This window comes from Conger conger, chromosome 7, assembly GCF_963514075.1.
Source record: "Conger conger chromosome 7, fConCon1.1, whole genome shotgun sequence".
Classification (NCBI taxonomy): Eukaryota; Metazoa; Chordata; class Actinopteri; order Anguilliformes; family Congridae; genus Conger; species Conger conger.
The window spans coordinates 44,393,054-44,414,904 of NC_083766.1; the positions used below are offsets into that span (position 1 = coordinate 44,393,054).

General features: G+C 42.6%; 1 protein-coding gene across 3 annotated transcripts in view; it reads left to right on the top strand.

Annotated features, from left to right (window-relative positions):
* The window catches only part of rb1 (retinoblastoma 1), a 139,227-nt gene extending 137,921 nt beyond the window's left edge, over positions 1-1,306 (top strand). For all 3 annotated transcript variants that reach the window (XM_061247871.1, XM_061247872.1, XM_061247874.1), the window contains one exon: positions 542-1,306. In XM_061247871.1, the coding sequence (XP_061103855.1) occupies positions 542-615 (74 nt within the window). In that variant the 3' untranslated portion in view covers positions 616-1,306. The remainder of the gene's footprint in view (positions 1-541) is intronic.
* The last annotated feature ends 20,545 nt before the right edge of the window (positions 1,307-21,851 follow it).

The window sequence follows — 21,851 nt, forward strand, 5'->3', positions numbered from 1 at the left end:
GTTATACACTTTCCACATTGTTTGCTTTTTGTGTCGTGCACCTGGAATGCTTGGAGGTCGGAATTTGGAATATTCAACTGGGAAATTCAGACCACCAACTGAATGGAACGCAGCTCAGGTTTTGAAATGTTATTTATTTATTTATTTTTTTACCAATTTTGTGACAATTAAACAACCAAAACAAAAGAGCATGGGACCAATAACATGCACTACAAACCACTATGGCTTACGGGTAATCTTGCTCCAAATGACTGCTCCGCCTGTTACAGGCTGAAATGCTGCCCTTGCAAGTATCATTTTCCAACCACCAGCATTTGAGTGTTGCAATTATGTTAAATGTAACTCTTATCCAGAGCAATTTTTTCAAAAATGCAAATGTAAAGGGCGAAAAAGTGCAGTCGTCAGTGTCACAAACTATCATAGTAGGTCCATACATAAACCTACAATATAACATGATACAGTTTCATGATACAGGTTTTCTTTAAGTCAGAAATACACTTGATGGAAGTAAAGGTACTCTTTGTTGTGTTTTTTTCATCAGCCTCCACTCGAACCCGGATACAGGAACAGAAGCTGAAGGAAGATGCAGACTCTTTGAAGAGGGAGGAGCCTTGAATGGTGACTGCTACAGAGGACCCGCCAAAGCTGTAGAGCTTTTGAAACAATAGCTTTTTTTAAACCATTTAAAATGTAGCCATAGTCAAGTTGTATTTTTATGAAAACAGTACTCCGGCTTGTCTCTCAAAGGCAAAACATACCATTCTGCATTCTGTATTAATCAGTCATCTTAATCACTGGTTTTCTGAATTCTCAAGTACTTTCAGTGAAATATTTTTTTAATGTTAATTAGTTATTATGAATATAGCCAATTAAGTGGGGGGCCAAAACAGCCGCACAAAAGATACATTTTCCCCCAATGCTTTTTTAAATGTATAAAGGAATGCAAGAGCACCTAGCTGTCAATATGGTGTGACATGCCATTATAGCACATCTTGAACAATTTTGGAAATGTAACGATGGTGACAGATTCTCCCATTGGAAATTTAACCAGTATCAATAAGTGTGATGCATCTCATATTAATGGCATTTATTGTTTCAGTATTATTATTATTGTATTTTTTCTTAGAATTTTTAAATTTTTCTCTAAATTAAGTTAGGTTGTAATGTAAAATGCCATATAACCCAAAAAACTATGACAGACACAGTCAATGTGTGTCCCCCTAGTGACACCATTCCTGCTGTAAAACTACAGAGCGAAAGAGACCATCGGTTCATTTTTTATAAAATGTTTTCTTGACAACCCAAACCTGTGCATGGTGTTTATTTTTCCTGATCTTTAGTAGAAGGGCTGTTTCTTTTCAAGAACACTGCTGAAATACGTATCTGGTCAAGTTTCCTACAAAATATCAATAAGACATCCATCCATCTTGTCTCACAGGCTGGTACTGAACCGAACCAGTATTATTGCATTTGCTATTGACCTATATTTGTCTGCAAGACTAAGAGATTGGATGAGAAACTACGGAATCGCTCATATCCACAGTCATCTGATATTTGTTTTACTTTAGACTAGAGAATTAATTATATTAGTACCCTTATTGACACTCAACCGTGTTGTCAGTACAAGCTGTGTGATTTGATTCCTTTGTCTTTTTTTTTTTTTTTTTCTAGAGCACATCAGAGGTTGTTCCATTTTTTTCATCGATTGTTTGTGTTCAATGTAGTCTATTTGGACAGTGGTACAATTTCTGTCTCTTGGCTCTGTGCGCCAGTACATTGGATTTCAAATGAAACAATTTAAGGGTTTAGGGTATTTACATCCATATCGGGTGATCCGTGTTGAAATTCCATACCTTTTTATACATAGTCCCTCCATTTTAAGGGACCAATTGGATTCCCAGCTGTTTCTGATTAGTCAGGTGTTTTAAATCATTTCCTTAGTGCAGGTATAAGAGTTTTGGTGCAGCTTCTGTGCCAGCTGATCAAATGTTTCACATTAAATCAATATTATTTTGATATTGATTGTTACACAGAACTGTCACAAAGTCACGAACCATAATGTACCATAATGAAACTGGGCAAAAATCAGGCTTGAACCCCAAAGAGCAAGCAGTGATGTAAGAAACTCCACAGTGGGAAATAAAAAGACTCAAGCAATGGCGAGTAAAACCTCAATGGGAAGAAATCTCAGGAGGAACCCATCTTCCTCTGGCTGGCCCGGTGTAAACTCGAGGTGAAATTGATGTAACAGACATAAGGTCTATCACAGCAAATAAACAAATGGGTTACAGCTATTAACCTAGCAAGTAAAGTATGGAAAGTGAAATTTGATAATATACAGCACTACAATATACAGAGGGGCTCGGTGATCTATCATCAAATCTGAGATTTGTAGACAAATGAATGCTACTATATTTGTAGAATGATTAATATGGCATATTTCAATGAAGACTTTGGCTTATGCCAATATTTTTAAGGTTATTGGCTGGTGGGTGTTGTATACAGTTGGCGCTGCTGTTACTAGGCCAGCTTATTCAAAGTGGCACAGCACCCTGCATTGCTATGAGTTCCCTACTGTAAAAACATCAAACGACTTGCATTCTTTTTCCAGTTAAAACTTAAATCTGATGTGATGTCTTAGGTCCAACATTTTCTAATGAACATGAATGTAGAATATATATACACATATTAGGCATATACATTACATTACATTATTGGCATTTGGCAGACGCTCTTATCCAGAGCGAACAAAGTGCATACCCATGACCAGGGATAAGTTCGCTGAAAGACCCTAGAGGGAAGTACAATTTCAACTGCTACCTGTACAACAAAGAGAAGGACGAGGGCCTTTTTGTTGAGAACAAAGAAACAAACAAACAGAGCAAAAGTGACCAAAGTTAACTATCCAAACACTGCTTACCTAGCCAACTAAAAATACCGATATACAAAGCAAGTCACAGAGACAACAATTAAGGTTCACAGGGAGGTAGGGAGGGATGGGGAGAGGTGCTGCTTGAAGAGGTGTGTCTTGCGCTTGAAGGTGGGGAGAGATTCTACAGTTCTGACCTCGTGAGGTAGAGGTTCGGAGAGGGGGAGGTGCCAAGCGGCCTGTGGAGGCTGAACGAAGAGGTCTGGCAGGGGTGTAGGGTCTGATGATTTTTTGTAGATAAGCTGGGGAAGACCCTTTAACTGCTTGGAAGGCTAGCACCAATGTCACCAACTGCCATGACAGGCAGCCAGTGGAGGGAAGTAAGCAGGGGGGTGACGTGTGAGTATTTGGGAAGGTTGAAGACCAGACGAGCTGCTGCATTCTGGATGAGTTGGAGGGGTCTGATGGCGGACGCTGGGAGGCCAGCCAAGAGGGAATTGCAGTAGTCCAGGTGGGACAGAACCATCGCTTGGACCAGGAGCTGGGGCGAGTAGGGGGTGAGAAAGGGGCGGATTCTCCGTATGTTGTATAGGAAGAACCTGCAAGACCGGGTCACCACGCAATGTTCTCGGAGAGGGACAGTCTGCTATCCATCACCGCGCCGAGGTTCCTTGCACTGGGTGACAGCGTGAGTGTGGTATCCCCGAGGGAAATGGAGAGATCCAGATGGGGAGAGGTTTTAGCAGGGATTAATATTTCAGTCTTGCCTGGGTTGAGCTTTAGATGGTGGTTGTCCATCCAGCTCTGGATGTCCCTCAGGCAAGCAGAGATACGGGCTGAAACCTGCGTATCAGACGGCGGGAACGAGACGAAGAGTTGGGTATCGTCCACGTAGCAGTGGTAGGATAGCCCATGCGCAGTGATCACAGGGCCAAGGGAGCGAGTGTATAGAGAAAAAAAAGAAGCGGGCCTAGGACAGCCCTGGGGAACTCCTGTGGCGAGGGGCCGAGGTGTTGATACCGAACCAGCCCAGGCAACCTGGAAGGAGCGACCAGAGAGGTAGGACTCAATCTAGTCCAGGGCTGTGCCACAGATGCCCATTGCTGACAGGGCAGACAGGAGGATGGAGTGATCCACAGTGTCGAAGGCAGCAGAGAGATCTAGAAGAATGAGGACAGAGGAGAGGGAGGCTGCTCGTGCGGCATGGAGCAGGGAGGGAGGAGTTGACAAGGGAGGTGACAAATGGGAGAATGTCAGGTGTGATAGTTCGGAGAAGTGGGGATAGGGTCAAGGGCACAGGTTGTAGGGTGGTGGCAGAGCAGGAGTTGAGAAACATCAGAGTCTGTAAGGGGGGAGAAAGTGGAAAAGGAAGGGATGGGCCTAGAGGGGGGGAAGGGCACAGTGAGGGGGGCGGTGGTTGTAAAGGATCTACGGATGACTGTGACCTTCTCATCGAAGAAATCAGCAAAGTCATCAGCAGCAAAGGAGAACTGAGGAGGAGGAGGCGGTGCATTGAGGTGAGAGGAGAAAATAGAGAAAATTTTCCAGGGGTTAGAACTGGAGTTCTGAATTTGTGTTTGAAAGTATTTCGCTTTGGCGGCAGTGACAGCGGAAGAGAATGCCGCCAGGAGAGACTGGTAAGTCGTGAGGTCTGAAGCGTCTCTGGATTTCCCCCACTTCCTCTCCGCTGCGCGGAGCCTGGCCCTGGAGGTATGGAGGGTGTCAGATATCCAAGGACTGGGAGGGGATGTGCGAGGTGGCTTTGAGACAGGCGGACAGAGAGAGTCAAAGGCAGAGGAGAGAGATGAAAGGAGGGTGGCAGATGCAGAGTTAGTGGGGAATTTGAAGAAGGATTCAAGAGGGGGGAGTGAGGCGGTGACGGTGCTGGCCAAGGAAGAGGGTGAGAGGGGGTGGAGGTTACGGCGGGCTGAGGAAGTGTGGGTGGGAGGAGGATGGGGAGGAAGAGGGAGGGAGAATGAGATGAAGTGGTGATCAGATGTATGCAGAGGGGTAACCGTGAAATCGGAGCATGAGCAGTTCCTCACAAAGACAAGGTCTAGGACATTGCCCGCCTTGTGGGTTGGAGGAGATTGTTGCAGGGAGAGGCCGAAGGAGTGGATTAGCGGTAGGAAGGCAGCAGACTGGGAGCCTTCTAGGTGGATGTTGAAGTCTCCAAGGAGAATCAGTGGGGTGCCATCCTCAGGGAAGGAGCTGAGAAGGGTGTCTAGCTCATCAAGGAAGTTTCCCAGGGGCCCTGGAGGACGGTAGATAACTGCAATGAAAAGGTTAGTAGGGTAGGATACTGCAACAGAATGGAATTCAAAAGTGGATATGGACAGGTCAGAGAGGGAGAGAACAGAGAATTTCCACGAGGGGGAAATTAAAAGACCAGTACCACCGCCACGGCCGGAAGGCTGGGGAGTGTGCGAGAAGGAGAAGGAGGATGAGAGGGCAGCAGGAGTGGCGGTGTTGTCAGGTGTGATCGAGGTCTCTGTGAGGGCAAGGAATTGTAGGGACTGGAGGGAGGCATACGCAGGGATGAAGTCAGCCTTCCGAGTGGCAGACTGGCAGTTCCATAGTCCCCCTGTGACAGCAAAGTCCTCACAGGGGGTCAGCGGGGGGTAGCTGAGGTTCGAGGGGTTCCGACGCCGTGGAGGCCCACGTCTTCGAGGGAGAGAGCAGACTGGGATGGGGTGAAACATAACATCACAAACTGGGACGGAGCGTCGCTCTGACACGCCTATTTAAATGGCCTACAATTGCTCACAAGCAATATCAAATCAAAGCTAATCTACTGATAAATTCCACAGCTATTTAAGCTATTTAAGACAGATGTTCAATCACTCTACAGGTATGCAACCAGTAGAAGTGATTAACAGGTAATAGACAAACAAACTGGCTCAAGCCCTAACCCTTGCTGTTCAAATGAGCAATTTAAAAATCAACGTTACCGCGTCTAGAGGAAAGTCCCTAGCGATACTAAACACCTGGTCAGAATGATTGATATGATTGATTGATGATGATGATTGATATGAATATTGATATGACCCAAATTAGAATTTCAAGCGGTCCTGCTTTCATGTTCTAAGTTTGTCAAAATGTGTATATCTTGAAGAGAAAAGCTCCTTGCTCCTTCCAACTGAAATATGTTTGGTGGTGAAAGTGTCCCATTCAGCTATACACATATTAGGCATATACACTATCAGGAACATAAGATATGACCTTAATGAGAATTTCAACGGTCCTGTTTTCAGGTTCCAAGTTTGTCAAAATGTGTATATCTTGAAGAGAAAATGCACTTGCTGCTTCCAAATGAAATATGTTTGGTGATGGATGGTTCCATGCCGCTTAAACATATTAGGCCTATACACTATCAGGAACTTAAGATATGACTTTAATGATAATTTCAAGTGGTCCTGTTTTCAGGTTCCAAGTTTGTCAAAATGTGTATATCTTGAAGAGAAAATACACTTGCTGCTTCCAAATGAAATGTGTATGATGGTGGAAGTATTCCATTCATATATACACAGATAAGCCATACACACCATCAGGAACTTAAGATATAACCCTAATGAGAATTTCTAGCGGTCCTGTTTTCATGTTCCAAGTTTGTCAAAATGTGTATATCTTGAAGAGAAAAGCTCCTTGCTGCTTCCAAATGAAGTATGTTTGGTGGTGGAAATGTCCCATTCAGCTGTACACATATTAGGCATATACACTATCAGGAACTTAAGACATGACGTGAATACGAATTTCAAGCGGTCCTGCTTTCAGGTTCCGAGTTTGTCAAAATGTGTATATCTTGAAGAGAAAAATTCCTTGCTGCTTCCAAATGAAATATGTATGACGATATAACCTTAATGAGAATTTCAAGCGGTTCTACTTTCATGTTCCAAGTTTGTCAAAATGGTGTATATCTTGAAGAGAAAAGCTCCTTGCTGATTCCAAATAAAATATGTTTGGTGGTGGATGGTTCCATGCCACATATGGTCAATTTAGCCATGTATATACTTTGGAGCTTGAGATATGACCAGATGAAGACTTGAACTTTTCTAGCCCTCAATAACTAAGTTTTTCAAAATGTGTTTATCTTGAAGAGGAAAGGTCTTCCTGCTTCCAAATGAAATATGTATGATGGTGGAAGTGTCCCATTCATATATACACATATTAGGCATTTACACCATCAGGAACTTAAGATATGTCCTTAATGAGAATTTCTAGCGGTCCTGCTTTCATGTTCCAAGTTTGTCAAAATGGTGTATATCTTGAAGAGAAAAGCTCCCTGCTGCTTCCAAATAAAATATGTTTGGTGGTGTATGATTCCATGCCACATATGGTCAATTTAGCCATGTACATTCTGGTTTGGTCTGGTGTCTGGTCTGGTCTGGTCTGGTCTGGTCTGGTCTGGTCTGGTCTGGTGTCTTGTCTTGTCTGGTGTCTTGTCTGGTCTGGTCTGGTCTGGTCTGGTGTCTGGTCTGGTCTGGTGTCTTGTCTGGTCTGGTCTGGTGTCTTGTCTTGTCTTGTCTTGTCTAGTCTGGTCTGGTCTGGTCTGGTGTCTTGTCTTGTCTGGTCTTGTCTGGTCTGGTCTGGTCTGGTCTGGTCTGGTCTCTTGTCTGGTCTGGTCTGGTCTGGTCTGGTCTGGTCTGGTGTCTTGTCTGGTCTGGTGTCTGGTCTGGTCTGGTGTCTTGTCTGGTCTGGTCTGGTGTCTGGTCTGGTCTGGTGTCTTGTCTGGTCTGGTCTGGTGTCTTGTCTAGTCTGGTCTGGTGTCTTGTCTAGTCTGGTCTGGTGTCTTGTCTGGTCTGGTCTGGTATGGTCTGGTGTCTTGTCTGGTCTGGTCTGGTCTGGTCTGGTCTGGTGTCTTGTCTGGTCTGGTCTGGTGTCTGGTCTGGTCTGGTCTGGTCTGGTGTCTGGTCTGGTGTGGTCTGGTGTCTTGTCTGGTGTGGTCTGGTCTGGTGTCTTGTCTGGTCTAGTGTCTTGTCTGGTCTGGTCTGGTGTCTGGTGTCTGGTCTGGTCTGGTGTCTTGTCTGGTCTGGTCTGGTGTCTGGTCTGGTCTGGTGTCTTGTCTGGTCTGGTCTGGTGTCTTGTCTAGTCTGGTCTGGTGTCTTGTCTGGTCTGGTCTGGTATGGTCTGGTGTCTTGTCTGGTCTGGTCTGGTCTGGTGTCTTGTCTTGTCTTGTCTGGTCTGGTCTGGTCTGGTCTGGTGTCTTGTCTTGTCTGGTCTGGTGTCTTGTCTGGTCTGGTCTGGTCTGGTCTGGTGTCTGGTCTGGTGTGGTCTGGTGTCTTGTCTGGTGTGGTCTGGTCTGGTGTCTTGTCTGGTCTAGTGTCTTGTCTGGTCTGGTCTGGTGTCTGGTGTCTTGTCTTGTCTGGTCTGGTCTGGTGTCTTGTCTGGTCTGGTCTAGTGTCTTGTCTGGTCTGGTCTGGTCTCGTGTCTTGTCTGGTCTGATGTCTTGTCTGGTCTGGTCTGGTGTCTTGTCTGGTCTGGTGTCTTGTCTGGTCTGGTGTCTTGTCTGGTCTGGTCTGGTCTGGTGTCATGTCTTGTCTGGTGTCTTGTCTGGTCTGGTCTGGTGTCTTGTCTGGTGTCTGGTCTGGTGTCTTGTCTGGTGTCTTGTCTGGTCTGGTCTGGTGTCTTGTCTGGTCTGGTCTGGTGTCTTGTCTGGTCTGGTTTGGTGTCTTGTCTAGTCTTGTCTGGTCTGGTGTCTTGTCTGGTCTTGTCTGGTCTGGTGTCTTGTCTGGTCTGGTCTGGTCTGGTTTGGTGTCTTGTCTGGTCTGGTCTGGTGTCTTGTCTTGTCTTGTCTTGTCTGGTCTGGTCTGGTCTGGTGTCTTGTCTTGTCTTGTCTTGTCTTGTCTTGTCTTGTCTTGTCTGGTCTGGTCTGGTCTGGTCTGGTGTCTTGTCTGGTCTGGTCTGGTCTGGTGTCTGGTCTGGTGTCTGGTCTGGTGTCTGGTCTGGTGTCTTTTCTGGTCTGGTCTGGTGTCTTGTCTGGTCTGGTCTGGTGTCTTGTCTGGTCTTGTCTGGTGTCTTGTCTGGTGTCTTGTCTCGTCTGGTCTTGTGTCTTGTCTTGTCTGGTCTGGTGTCTTGTCTAGTCTGGTCTGGTGTCTTGTCTGGTCTGGTCTGGTATGGTCTGGTGTCTTGTCTGGTCTGGTCTGGTCTGGTCTGGTGTCTTGTCTTGTCTGGTCTGGTCTGGTCTGGTGTCTTGTCTTGTCTGGTCTGGTGTCTTGTCTGGTCTGGTCTGGTCTGGTCTGGTCTGGTGTCTTGTCTGGAGTTGAGTAGTGTAGCAGTGGAGTACCTTATGGTGGGTGAGGAGTTGAGTAGTGTAGCAATGGATTACCTGTTGGTGGGTGAGGAGTTGAGTAGTGTAGCAGTGGAGTACCTGTCGGTGAGTGAGGAGTTGAGTAGTGTAGCAGTGGAGTACCGGTCGGTGGGTGAGGAGTTGAGTAGTGTAGCAGTGGAGTACCTGTCGGTGGGTGAGGACTTGAGTAGTGTAGCAGTGATGATGTCTCGATGATGTCTGTCTCGATAATGTCTCGATGATGTCTCGATGTGACGTCTCGATGATGTCTCGATGATGTCTGTCACGGACTAGCGCCGCGACGAGACTAACACTGTTACAGACATGCAACACAAACACCGCAACACAACACGCTTTACATTTTAAACTGAGCGGGAGTAAACAACGCACAGCGGGTGCTTTTAAAAATGTTTCACCACATAAAACAAAGGGTTTACCTGGGTCTGTTCAATCCTGGTCTCACAACCAAACAGGAAGTGAAGGGGACCAGGTGATATTTATGAAGGGTGAATAGTGGGAACTACCACCTGTTTAATTTAGACGAGGGGGGAATTTGAATAGTATATAAATGATTGTTTTAATTTCTGTTTAGTACCCCCTTGTTATTCTTGTGTGTTTAGCTGTTTGTTATTCTTGTTATGGCCATGTGTGTTATGTTCTGTTTGATCATTTTTTGTTTTATTTTGTTAATTGATTATATTAATTTTTTTGTGCATGGAAGGTGCCAGGTGGGAGGGGCTATGCCCATTTATAGCTCCAGGAGAGAGCTGAGGGGGCTCTTTTTTTTGTTTGAGACATGGAGTGGGTGTGCTGTGTAATGGGCCTACTTTTTGAGGCATAGCCAGAGTACACGCCATTTTCATTACCATTTTCTTTTGTTTGTTCTAAAAATCTTCCTTCTTAGTTTATTATTATTATTTTGTTCATCACTGTAAATAAAATACACCTTCAGCACCTCATCATCTCAGTCCCTCGTCCTTCGTGTCTTCCACCCTCGGTGCACCCTAACAATGTCTGTCTCCATGATGTCTCGATGATGTCTGTCTCGATGATGTTTCCATGATGTCTCGATGGCGTCTCGATGGCGTCTCGATGAGGTCTCGATGAGGTCTCGATGATGTTTCTGATGTCGTCTCGATGATGTCTCGATGATGTCTGTCTTGATGTCTTCGACGGTGCCTCGGCGGTGCTTCGACGGTGCCTTGACGGTGTCTCGACGGTGTCTCGACGGTGCCTCGATGATGGAAGGTGCCAGGTGGGAGGGGCTATGCCCATTTATAGCTCCAGGAGAGAGCTGAGGGGGCTCTTTTTTTTGTTTGAGACATGGAGTGGGTGTGCTGTGTAATGGGCCTACTTTTTGAGGCATAGCCAGAGTACATGCCATTTTCATTACCATTTTCTTTTGTTTGTTCTAAAAATCTTCCTTCTTAGTTTATTATTATTATTTTGTTCATCACTGTAAATAAAATACACCTTCAGCACCTCATCATCTCAGTCCCTCGTCCTTCGTGTCTTCCACCCTCGGTGCACCCTAACAATGTCTGTCTCCATGATGTCTCGATGATGTCTGTCTCGATGATGTTTCCATGATGTCTCGATGGCGTCTCGATGGCGTCTCGATGAGGTCTCGATGAGGTCTCGATGATGTTTCTGATGTCGTCTCGATGATGTCTCGATGATGTCTGTCTTGATGTCTTCGACGGTGCCTCGGCGGTGCTTCGACGGTGCCTTGACGGTGTCTCGACGGTGTCTCGACGGTGCCTCGATGATGGAAGGTGCCAGGTGGGAGGGGCTATGCCCATTTATAGCTCCAGGAGAGAGCTGAGGGGGCTCTTTTTTTTGTTTGAGACATGGAGTGGGTGTGCTGTGTAATGGGCCTACTTTTTGAGGCATAGCCAGAGTACACGCCATTTTCATTACCATTTTCTTTCGTTTGTTCTAAAAATCTTCCTTCTTAGTTTATTAGTATTATTTTGTTCATCACTGTAAATAAAATACACCTTCAGCACCTCATCATCTCAGTCCCTCGTCCTTCGTGTCTTCCACCCTCGGTGCACCCTAACAATGTCTGTCTCCATGATGTCTCCATGATGTCTCGATGATGTCTGTCTCGATGTTTCCATGATGTCTCGATGGCGTCTCGATGGCGTCTCGATGAGGTCTCGATGAGGTCTCGATGAGGTCTCGATGAGGTCTCGATGAGGTTTCTGATGTCGTCTCGATGATGTCTCGATGATGTCTCGATGATGTCTCGATGATGTCTCGATGATGTCTCGATGTCTTCGACGGTGCCTCGGCGGTGCTTCGACGGTGCCTTGACGGTGTCTCGACGGTGTCTCGATGATGAAAGGTGCCAGGTGGGAGGGGCTATGCCCATTTATAGCTCCAGGAGAGAGCTGAGGGGGCTCTTTTTTTGTTTGAGACATGGAGTGGGTGTGCTGTGTAATGGGCCTACTGTTTGAGGCAAAGTCAGAGTACACGCCATTTTCATTACCATTTTCTTTTGGTTGTTCTAAAAATCTTCCTTCTTAGTTTATTATTATTATTTTGTTCATCACTATAAATAAAATACACCTTCAGCACCTCATCATCTCAGTCCCTCGTCCTTTGTGTCTTCCACCCTCGGTGCACCCTAACAATGTCTGTCTCCATGATGTCTCGATGTCTGTCTCCATGATGTTTCCATGTCTTGATAGCGTCTTGATAGCGTCTTGATGGCGTCTCAATAGCGTCTCGATGGCGTCTCGATGAGGTCTCGATGATGTCTCGAAGATGTCTCGATTATGTCTCTGATGTCTCTGATGTCGTCTCGATGTCGTCTCGATGTCGTCTCGATGATATCTTGATGATGTCTGTCTCGATGATATCTGTCTCGATGATGTCTTGATGATTTCTCAAAGATGTCTCAAAGACGTCTTGACATCTCGATGACGTCTTCGAGACGTCTGTCTCGATGATGAATGTCTCGATGATGTCTCGATGAGGTCTCAATGATGTCAAGACATCTTTGAGATGTCTTCGAGACGTCTTTGAGACATCATCAAGACATCGAGACATCGAGACATAATCGTGATATCATCGAGACGACATCGAAGACGTCTCGAAGACGTCTCAAAGGGGTCTCGAAGATGGCCAGGTGACGTCTCGATGACGTCTCGATGACTTCATCGAAGACGTCTTCGAGACATCGAAGACGTCTTCGAGACATCGAGACGTCATCGAGACGTCATCGAGACGTCATCGAGACGTCTTCGAGACGTCTTCGAGACAGACATCATCGAAACATCGAGACATCGAGACATCATCGAGACATCGAGACAGACATCATCGAGACAGACATCATCGAGACAGACATCATCGAGACATCGAGACAGACATCGAGACAGACATCATCGGGACATCATCGAGAAAGACATCATCAAGACAGACATCGAGACAGACATCATCGAGACATCGAGACAGACATCATTGAGACAGACATAATCGAGACATCATCGAGACAGACATCATCAAGACATCATCGAGATGGACATCATCGAGACAGAGACATCATCGAGACATCGAGACATCATCAAGACATCATCAAGAGAGACATCGAGACATCGAGACATCATCGAGACGGACATCATCAAGACAGACATCATCGAGACATCATCGAGACAGACATCATCGAGACATCATTGAGAGAGACATCATCGAGACAGACATCATCGAGACATCATCGAGAGAGACATCATCGAGACATCATCGAGACAGACATCATCGAGACAGACATCATCGAGACAGACATCATCGAGACAGACATCATCGAGACAGACATTATCGAGACAGACATCATCGAGACATAATCGAGACAGACATCATCAAGACAACATCGAGACATCATCGAGACAGACATTATCGCGACATCATCGAGACATCATCGAGACAGACTTCATCGAGACTGACATCATCGAGACATTGAGACAGGCATCATCGAGACATCGAGACAGACATCATCGAGACATCGAGACATCATCGAGACATCATCGAGACAGATATCATCGAGACATTGAGACATCGAGACAACAGCGAGACATCATCGAGACAGACATCATCAAGATATCATCGAGACATCATTGAGACAGACATCATCGAAACATCATCAAGACATTATCGAGACAGACTTCATCGAGACTGACATCATCGAGACTGACAACATCGAGACAAACATCATCGAGAGAGACATCATCGAGACATCATCGAGACAAACATCATCGAGACAGACATCATCGAGACATCATTGAGACAGACATCATCGAGACATGTTCAAGACAGACATCATCGAGACATCATTGAGACATCGAGACAAACATCATCGAGACATCATCGAGAAAGACATCATCGAGACATCATCGAGACAGACATCATCGTGACATCGAGACATCATCGAGACAGACATCATCGAGACAACATCGAGACATCGAGATGGGCATCATCGAGACAGACATCATCGAGAGAGACATCATCGAGACATCATCGACACATCGAAACATCATCGAGACAGACATCATCGAGACATCTTCGAGACAGACATCATCGAGACATCATCGACACATCGAAACATCATCGAGACAGACATCATCGAGACATCATCGAGACATCTTCGAGACAGACATCGAGACATCATCGACACATCAAGACATCATCGAAACAGATATCATCGAGACATCATCAAGACATCATCGAGACATCATCGAGACAGACATCATCGAGACAGACATCATCGAGACATCATCGAGACATCACTTCAAGATATACACCATTTTGACAAACTTGGAACATGAGAGCAGGACCGCTTGAAATTCTCATTAAGGTCATATCTTAAGTTCCTGATGGTGTATATGGCATTTCTGTGTAGATATGAATGGGACACTTCCTCCATCATACATATTTCATTTGGAAGCAGCAAGTGCATTTTCTCTTCAAGATATACACATTTTGAAAAACTTGGAACGTGAAAGCAGAACCGCTTGAAATTCTCATTCAGGTCAGATCTTAAGTTCCTGATGGTGTATATGGCATTTCTGTGTAAAGATGAATGGGACATTTCGACCATCATACAAATGAAATTCGGAAACAGCAAGGACTTTTGCTCTTCAAGATATACACATTTTGAAAAACTTAGTTATTCAGGGCTAGAAAAGTTCATGTCTTCATCTGATCATATCTCAAGCTCCAAAGTATATACATGGCTAAATTGACCATATGTGACATGGAATCATACACCACCAAACATATTTCTTTTGGATGCAGCAAGGAGCTTTTTTCTTCGAGATATACACATTTCTAAAAAGTTAGTTATTGAGGGCTAGAAAAGTTCATGTCTTCATCTGGTCATTTCTCAAGCTCCAAAGTATGTACATGGCTCACTTGACCATATGTGACATGGAACCAGCCACCAAAAAAACATATTTTATTTGGAAGCAGCAAGGAGCCTTTCTCTTCAAGATATACACCATTTTGACAAACGTGGAACAAAAAAGCAGTACCGTTAGAAATTCTCATTAAGGTCATATCTTAAGTTCCTGATGGTGTATATGGCTTATCTGTGTAAAGATGAATGGGACACTTTCACCAGGATACATATTTCATTTGGAAGCAGGAAGGACCTTTTCTCTTCAAGATACACACATTTTGAAAAACTTAGTTATTGAGGGCTAGAAAAGTTCATGTCTTCATCTGGTCATATCTCACGCTCCAAAGTACGTACATGGTTAACTTGACGAAATGTGACATGGAACCATCCACCACCAAACATCTTTTATTTGGAAGCAGCAAGGAGCGTTTCTCTTCAAGATATACACCATTTTGACAAACGTGGAACAAAAAAGCAGGACCGCTAGAAATTCTCATTAAGGTCATATCTTACGCTCCTGATGGTGTATATGGCTTATCTGTGTAAAGATGAATGGGACACTTTCACCATGATACATATTTCATTTGGAAGCAGCAAGAACCTTTCCTCTTCAAGATACACACATTTTGAAAAACTTAGTTATTGAGGGCTAGAAAAGTTCAAGTCTTCATCTAGTCATATCTCAAGCTCCAAAGTATATACATGGCTAACTTGACCATATGTGGCATGGAATCATACACCACCAAACATATTTCTTTTGGAAGCAGCAAGGAGTTTTTCTCTTCAAGATATACACATCTTGAAAAACTTAGTTATTGAGGGCTAGAAAAGTTCATGTCTTCATCTGGTCATATCTCAAGCTCCAAAGTATGTACATGGCTAATTTGACCATATGTGACATGGAACCATCCACCACCAAACATATTTTATTTGGAAGCAGCAAGGAGCTTTTCTCTTCAAGATATACACCATTTTTGACAAACTTGGAACATGAAAGCAGGACCGCTAGAAATTCTCATTCAGGTCATATCTTAAGTTCCTGATGGTGTATATAGCTTATCTGTGTAAAGATGACTGGGACACTTTCACCATGAGACATATTTCATTTGGATGGTGAGGATCTTTCCTCTTCAAGACACACACATTTTGAAAAACTTAGTTATTGAGGGCTAGAAAAGTTCAAGTCTTCATCTGGTCATATCTCAAGCTCCAAAGTATATACATGGCTAAATTGACCATATGTGGCATGGAATCATACACCACCAAACATATTTCTTTTGGAAGCAGCAAGGAGCTTTTCTCTTCAAGATATACACATTTCGAAAAACTTAGTTATTGAGGGCTAGAAAAGTTCATGTCTTCATTTCGTCATATCTCATGCTCCAAAGTATGTACATGGCTAAATTGAACATATGTGACATGGAACCGTCCACCACCAAACATATTTTATTTGGAAGCAGCAAGGAGCTTTTCTCTTCAAGATAGACACCATTTTGACAAACACGGAAGATGAAAGCAGGACCGCTAGAAATTCTCATTAAGGTCATATCTTAAGTTCCTGATGGTGTATATGGCTTATCTGTGTAAAGATGAATGGGACACTTTCACCATGATACATATTTCATTTGGAAGCAGGAAGGACCTTTCCTCTTCAAGACAACCACATCTTGAACAACTTAGTTATTGAGGGCTAAAAAAGTTCAAGTCTTCATCTGGTCATATCTCAAGCTCCAAAGTATGTACATGGCTAACTTGACCAAATGTGAAATGGAATCATACACCTCCAAACATTTTATTTGGAAGCAGCAAACATATCCACCAGCAAACATATTTCATTTGGAAGCAGCAAGGAGCTTTTCTCTTTGAGATATACACCATTTTGACAAACTTGGAACAGGAAAGAAGGACCGCTAGAAATTCTCATTAAGGTCATATCTTAAGTTCCTGATGGTGGATATGGCTTTTCTGTGTAAAGATGAATGGGACATTCATATGTATTCATATTGACCATATGTGGCATGGAATCATACACCACAAAACATATTTCTTTTGGAAGCAGCAAGGAGCTTTTCTCTTCAAGATATACACATTTTGAAAAACTTAGTTATTGAGGGCTAGAAAAGTTCAAGTCTTCATCTGGTCACATCTAAAGCTCCAAAGTATGTACATGGCTAACTTGACCAAATGTGACATGGACCAATCCACCACCAAACATATTTTATTTGGAAGGAGCAAGAAGCTTTTCTCTTCAAGACATACACATTTTGAAAAATTTAGTTATTGAGGGCTAGAAAATTTCAAGTCTTCATCTGATCATATCTCAAGCTCCAAAGTCTATACATGGCTAAATTGACCATATGTGGCGTGGAATCATACACCACCAAACATCTGTCTTTTGGAAGCAGCAAAGAGCTTTTCTCTTCAAGATATACACATTTTAAAAAACTTAGTTATTGAGGGCTAGAAAAGTTCATGTCTTCATCTGGTCATATCTCAAGCTCCAAAGTATATACATGGCTAACTTGACGATATGTGACATGCAACCATCCACCACCTGACATATTTTATTTGGATGCAGCAAGGACCTTTCCTCTTTAAGATACACACATTTCATTTGGAAGAAGCTAGTGTATTCTCTCTTCAAGATATGCTCATTTTCAACTTCTATGAAACTTAGAGTGCCAAAGCTTGAAATCGTCATGTATGTATTTCACAAGCTCTGAATGCGGTTTCTGGCAAATGGGCATACCCCTGATAGATTATCGGCCCACCATCAAACCTTTTCCTTTTGGATGAAATTTGAGTGTTGAATTTCAAGAAATGCACAGTTCGAAAAACTTTGTTTCTGAATGCGGGAAAAGGGAAAGGTTTCATGAAGCCTATATCTAAAGCTCCTAAAGGAGCAGATGGCTACCTTTTGAATATATGATATGGAACCACTCATCATCATACATATCTCATTTGGAAGAAGCTAGTGTATTCTCTATTCAAGATATGCTCATTTTCAACTTCTATGAAAGCTAGAGTGCCAAAGCTTGAAATCGTCATGTATGTTTTTCACACGCTCTGAATGCGGTTTCTGGCAAATGGGTATACCCCTGATAGATTATCGGCCCACCATCAAACCTTTTCCTTTTGGATGAAATTTGAGTGTTGACCTTCAAGAAATGCACAGTTCGAAAAACTTTGTTTCTGAATGCGGTTAAAGCTAAAGGTTTTATAAAGCCTATATCTAAAGCTCCTAAAGGAGCAGATGGCTACCTTTTGAATATATGATATGGAACCACTCACCATCATACATATTTCATTTGGAAAAAGCTAGTGTATTCTCTCTTCAAGATATGCTCATTTTCAACTTCTACGAAACTTAGAGTGCCAAAGCTTGAAATCGTCATGTATGTATTTCACAAGCTCTGAATGCGGTTTCTGGCAAATGGGCATACCCCTGATAGATTATCGGCCCACCATCAAACCTTTTCCTTTTGGATGAAATTTGAGTGTTGACTTTCAAGAAATGCACAGTTCGAAAAACTTTGTTTCTGAATGCGGGAAAATTAAAGGTTTTATAAAGCCTATATCTAAAGCTCCTAAAGGAGCAGGTGGCTGCCTTTTGAATATATGATATGGAACCACTCACCATCATACATATTTCATTTGGAAGAAGCTAGTGCATTCTCTGTTCAAGATATGCTCATTTTCAACTTCTATGAAACTTAGAGTGCCAAAGCGTGAAATCATCATGTATGTATTTCACAAGCTCTGAATGCCGTTTCTGGCAAATGGGCATACCCCTGATAGATTATCGGCCCACCATCAAACCTTTTCCTTTTGGATGAAATTTGAGTGTTGACTTTCAAGAAATGCACAGTTCGAAAAACTTTGTTTCTGAATGCGGGAAAAGTTAAAGGTTTTATAACGCCTATATCTAAAGCTCCTAAAGGAGCAGATGGCTACCTTTTGAATATATGATATGGAACCACTCACCATCATACATATTTCATTTGGAAGAAGCTAGTGTATTCTCTCTTTAAGATATGCTCATTTTCAACTTCTATGAAAGCTAGAGTGCCAAAGCTTGAAATCGTCATGTATGTATTTCACAATCTCTGAATGCGGTTTCTGGTAAATGGGCATACCCCAGATAGATTATCGGCCCACCATCAAACCTTTTCCTTTTGGATGAAATTTGAGTGTTGACTTTCAAGAAATGCACTGTTCGAAAAACTTTGTTTCTGAATGCGGGAAAAGTTAAAGGTTTTATAAAGCCTATATCTAAAGCTCCTAAAGGAGCAGATGGCTACCTTTTGAATATATGATATGGAACCACTCACCATCATACATATTTCATTTGGAAGAAGCTAGTGCATTCTCTCTTCAAGATATGCTCATTTTCAACTTCTATGAAACTTAGAGTGCCAAATCGTGAAACCGTCATGTATGTATTTCACAAGCTCTGAATGCGGTTTCTGGCAAATGGGTATACCCCTGATAGATTATCGGCCCACCATCAAACCTTTTCCTTTTGGATGAAATTTGAGTGTTGACTTTCAAGAATTTCATAGTTCGAAAAACTTTGTTTCTGAATGCGGTTAAAGTTAAAGGTTTTATAAAGCCTATATCTAAAGCTCGTAAAGGAGCAGATGGCTACCTTTTGAATATATGATATGGAACCACTCACCATCATACATATTTCATTTGGAAAAAGCTAGTGTATTCTCTCTTCAAGATATGCTCATTTTAAACTTCTACGAAACTTAGAGTGCCAAAGCTTGAAATCGTCATGTATGTATTTCACAAGCTCTGAATCAGGTTTCTGGCAAATGGGCATACCCCTGATAGATTATCGGCCCATCATCAAACCTTTTCCTTTTGGATGAAATTTGAGTGTTGACTTTCAAGAAATGCACAGTTCTAAAAAAAAAATTTCTGAATACGGGAAAAGTTAAAGGTTTTATAAAGCCTATATCTAAAGCTCCTGAAGAAGCAGATGGCTACCTTTTGAATATATGATATGGAACCACTCACCATCATACATATCTCATTTGGAAGCAGCTAGTGTATTCTCTCTTCAAGATATGCTCATTTTCAACTTCTACGAAACTTAGAGTCCCAAAGCTTGAAATCGTCATGTATGTATTTCACAAGCTCTGAATGCGGTTTCTGGCAAATGGGCATACCCCTGATAGATTATCGGCCCACCATCAAACCTTTTCCTTTTGGATGAAATTTGAGTGTTGACTTTCAAGAAATGCACAGTTCCAAAAAAATTGTTTCTGAATACGGGAAAAGTTAAAGGTTTTATAAAGCCTATATCTAAAGCTCCAAAAGAAGCAGATGGCTACCTTTTGAATATATGATATGGAACCACTCACCATCATACATATCTCATTTGGAAGCAGCTAGTGTATTCTCTCTTCAAGATATGCTCATTTTCTACTTCTATGAAACAGAGTGCCAAAGCTTGAAATCGTCATGTATGTATTTCACAAGCTCTGAATGCGGTTTTTGGCAAATGGGCATACCCCTGATCGATGATCGGCCCACCATCAAACCTTTTCCTTTTGGATGAAATTTGAGTGTTGACTTTCAAGAAATGCACAGTTCGAAAAACTTTGTTTCTGAATGCGGGAAAAGTTAAAGGTTTTATAAAGCCTATATCTAAAGCTCCTAAAGGAGCAGATGGCTACCTTTTGAATATATGATATGGAACCACTCACCATCATACATATCTCATTTGGAAGAAGCTAGTGTATTCTCTCTTCAAGATATGCTTATTTTCAACTTCTATGAAAGGTAGAGTGGCAAAGCTTGAAATCGTCATGTATGTTTTTCACAAGCTCTGAATGCGGTTTCTGGCAAATGGGTATACCCCTGATAGATTATCGGCCCACCATCAAACCTTTTCCTTTTGGATGTAATTTGTATGTTGACTTTCAAGAAATGCACAGTTCGAAAAACTTTGTTTCTGAATGCGGTTAAAGTTAAAGGTTTTATAAAGCCTATATCTAAAGCTCCTAAAGGAGCAGATGGCTACCTTTTGAATATATGATATGGAACCACTCACCATCATACATATTTCATTTGGAAAAAGTTAGTGTATTCTCTCTTCAAGATATGCTCATTTTCAACTTCTATGAAAGCTAGAGTGCCAAAGCTTGAAATCGTCATGTATGTATTTCACAATCTCTGAATACGGTTTCTGGTAAATGGGCATACCCCAGATAGATTATCGGCCCACCATCAAACCTTTTCCTTTTGGATGAAATTTGAGTGTTGACTTTCAAGAAATGCACTGTTCGAAAAACTTTGTTTCTGAATGCGGGAAAAGTTAAAGGTTTTATAAAGCCTATATCTACAGCTCCTAAAGGAGCAGATGGCTACCTTTTGAATATATGATATGGAACCACTCACCATCATACATATCTCATTTGGAAGCAGCTAGTGTATTCTCTCTTTAAGATATGCTCATTTTCAACTTCTATGAAAGGTAGAGTGGCAAAGCTTGAAAACGTCATGTATGTTTTTCACAAGCTCTGAATGCGGTTTCTGGCAAATGGGTATACCCCTGATAGATTATCGGCCCACCATCAAACCTTTTCCTTTTGGATGAAATTTGAGTGTTGACTTTCAAGAAATGCACAGTTCGAAAAACTTTGTTTCTGAATGCGGGAAAAGTTAAAGGTTTTATAAAGCCTATATCTAAAGCTCCTAAAGGAGCAGATGGCTACCTTTTGAATATAGGATATGGAACCACTCACCATCATACATATTTCATTTGGAAGAAGCTAGTGCATTCTCTCTTCAAGATATGCTCATTTTCAACTTCTATGAAACTTAGAGTGCCAAAGCTTGAAATCGTCATGTATGTATTTCACAAGCTCTGAATCAGGTTTCTGGCAAATGGGCATACCCCTGATAGATTATCGGCCCATCATCAAACCTTTTCCTTTTGGATGAAATTTGAGTGTTGACTTTCAAGAAATGCACAGTTCTAAAAAAAAAATTTCTGAATACGGGAAAAGTTAAAGGTTTTATAACGCCTATATCTAAAGCTCCTGAAGAAGCAGATGGCTACCTTTTGATTATATAATATGGAACCACTCACCATCATACATATTTCATTTGGAAGAAGCTAGTGTATTCTCTATTCAAGATATGCTTATTTTCAACTTCTATGAAAGGTAGAGTGGCAAAGCTTGAAATCGTCATGTATGTTTTTCACAAGCTCTGAATGCGGTTTCTGGCAAATGGGTATACCCCTGATAGATTATCGGCCCACCATCAAACCTTTTCCTTTT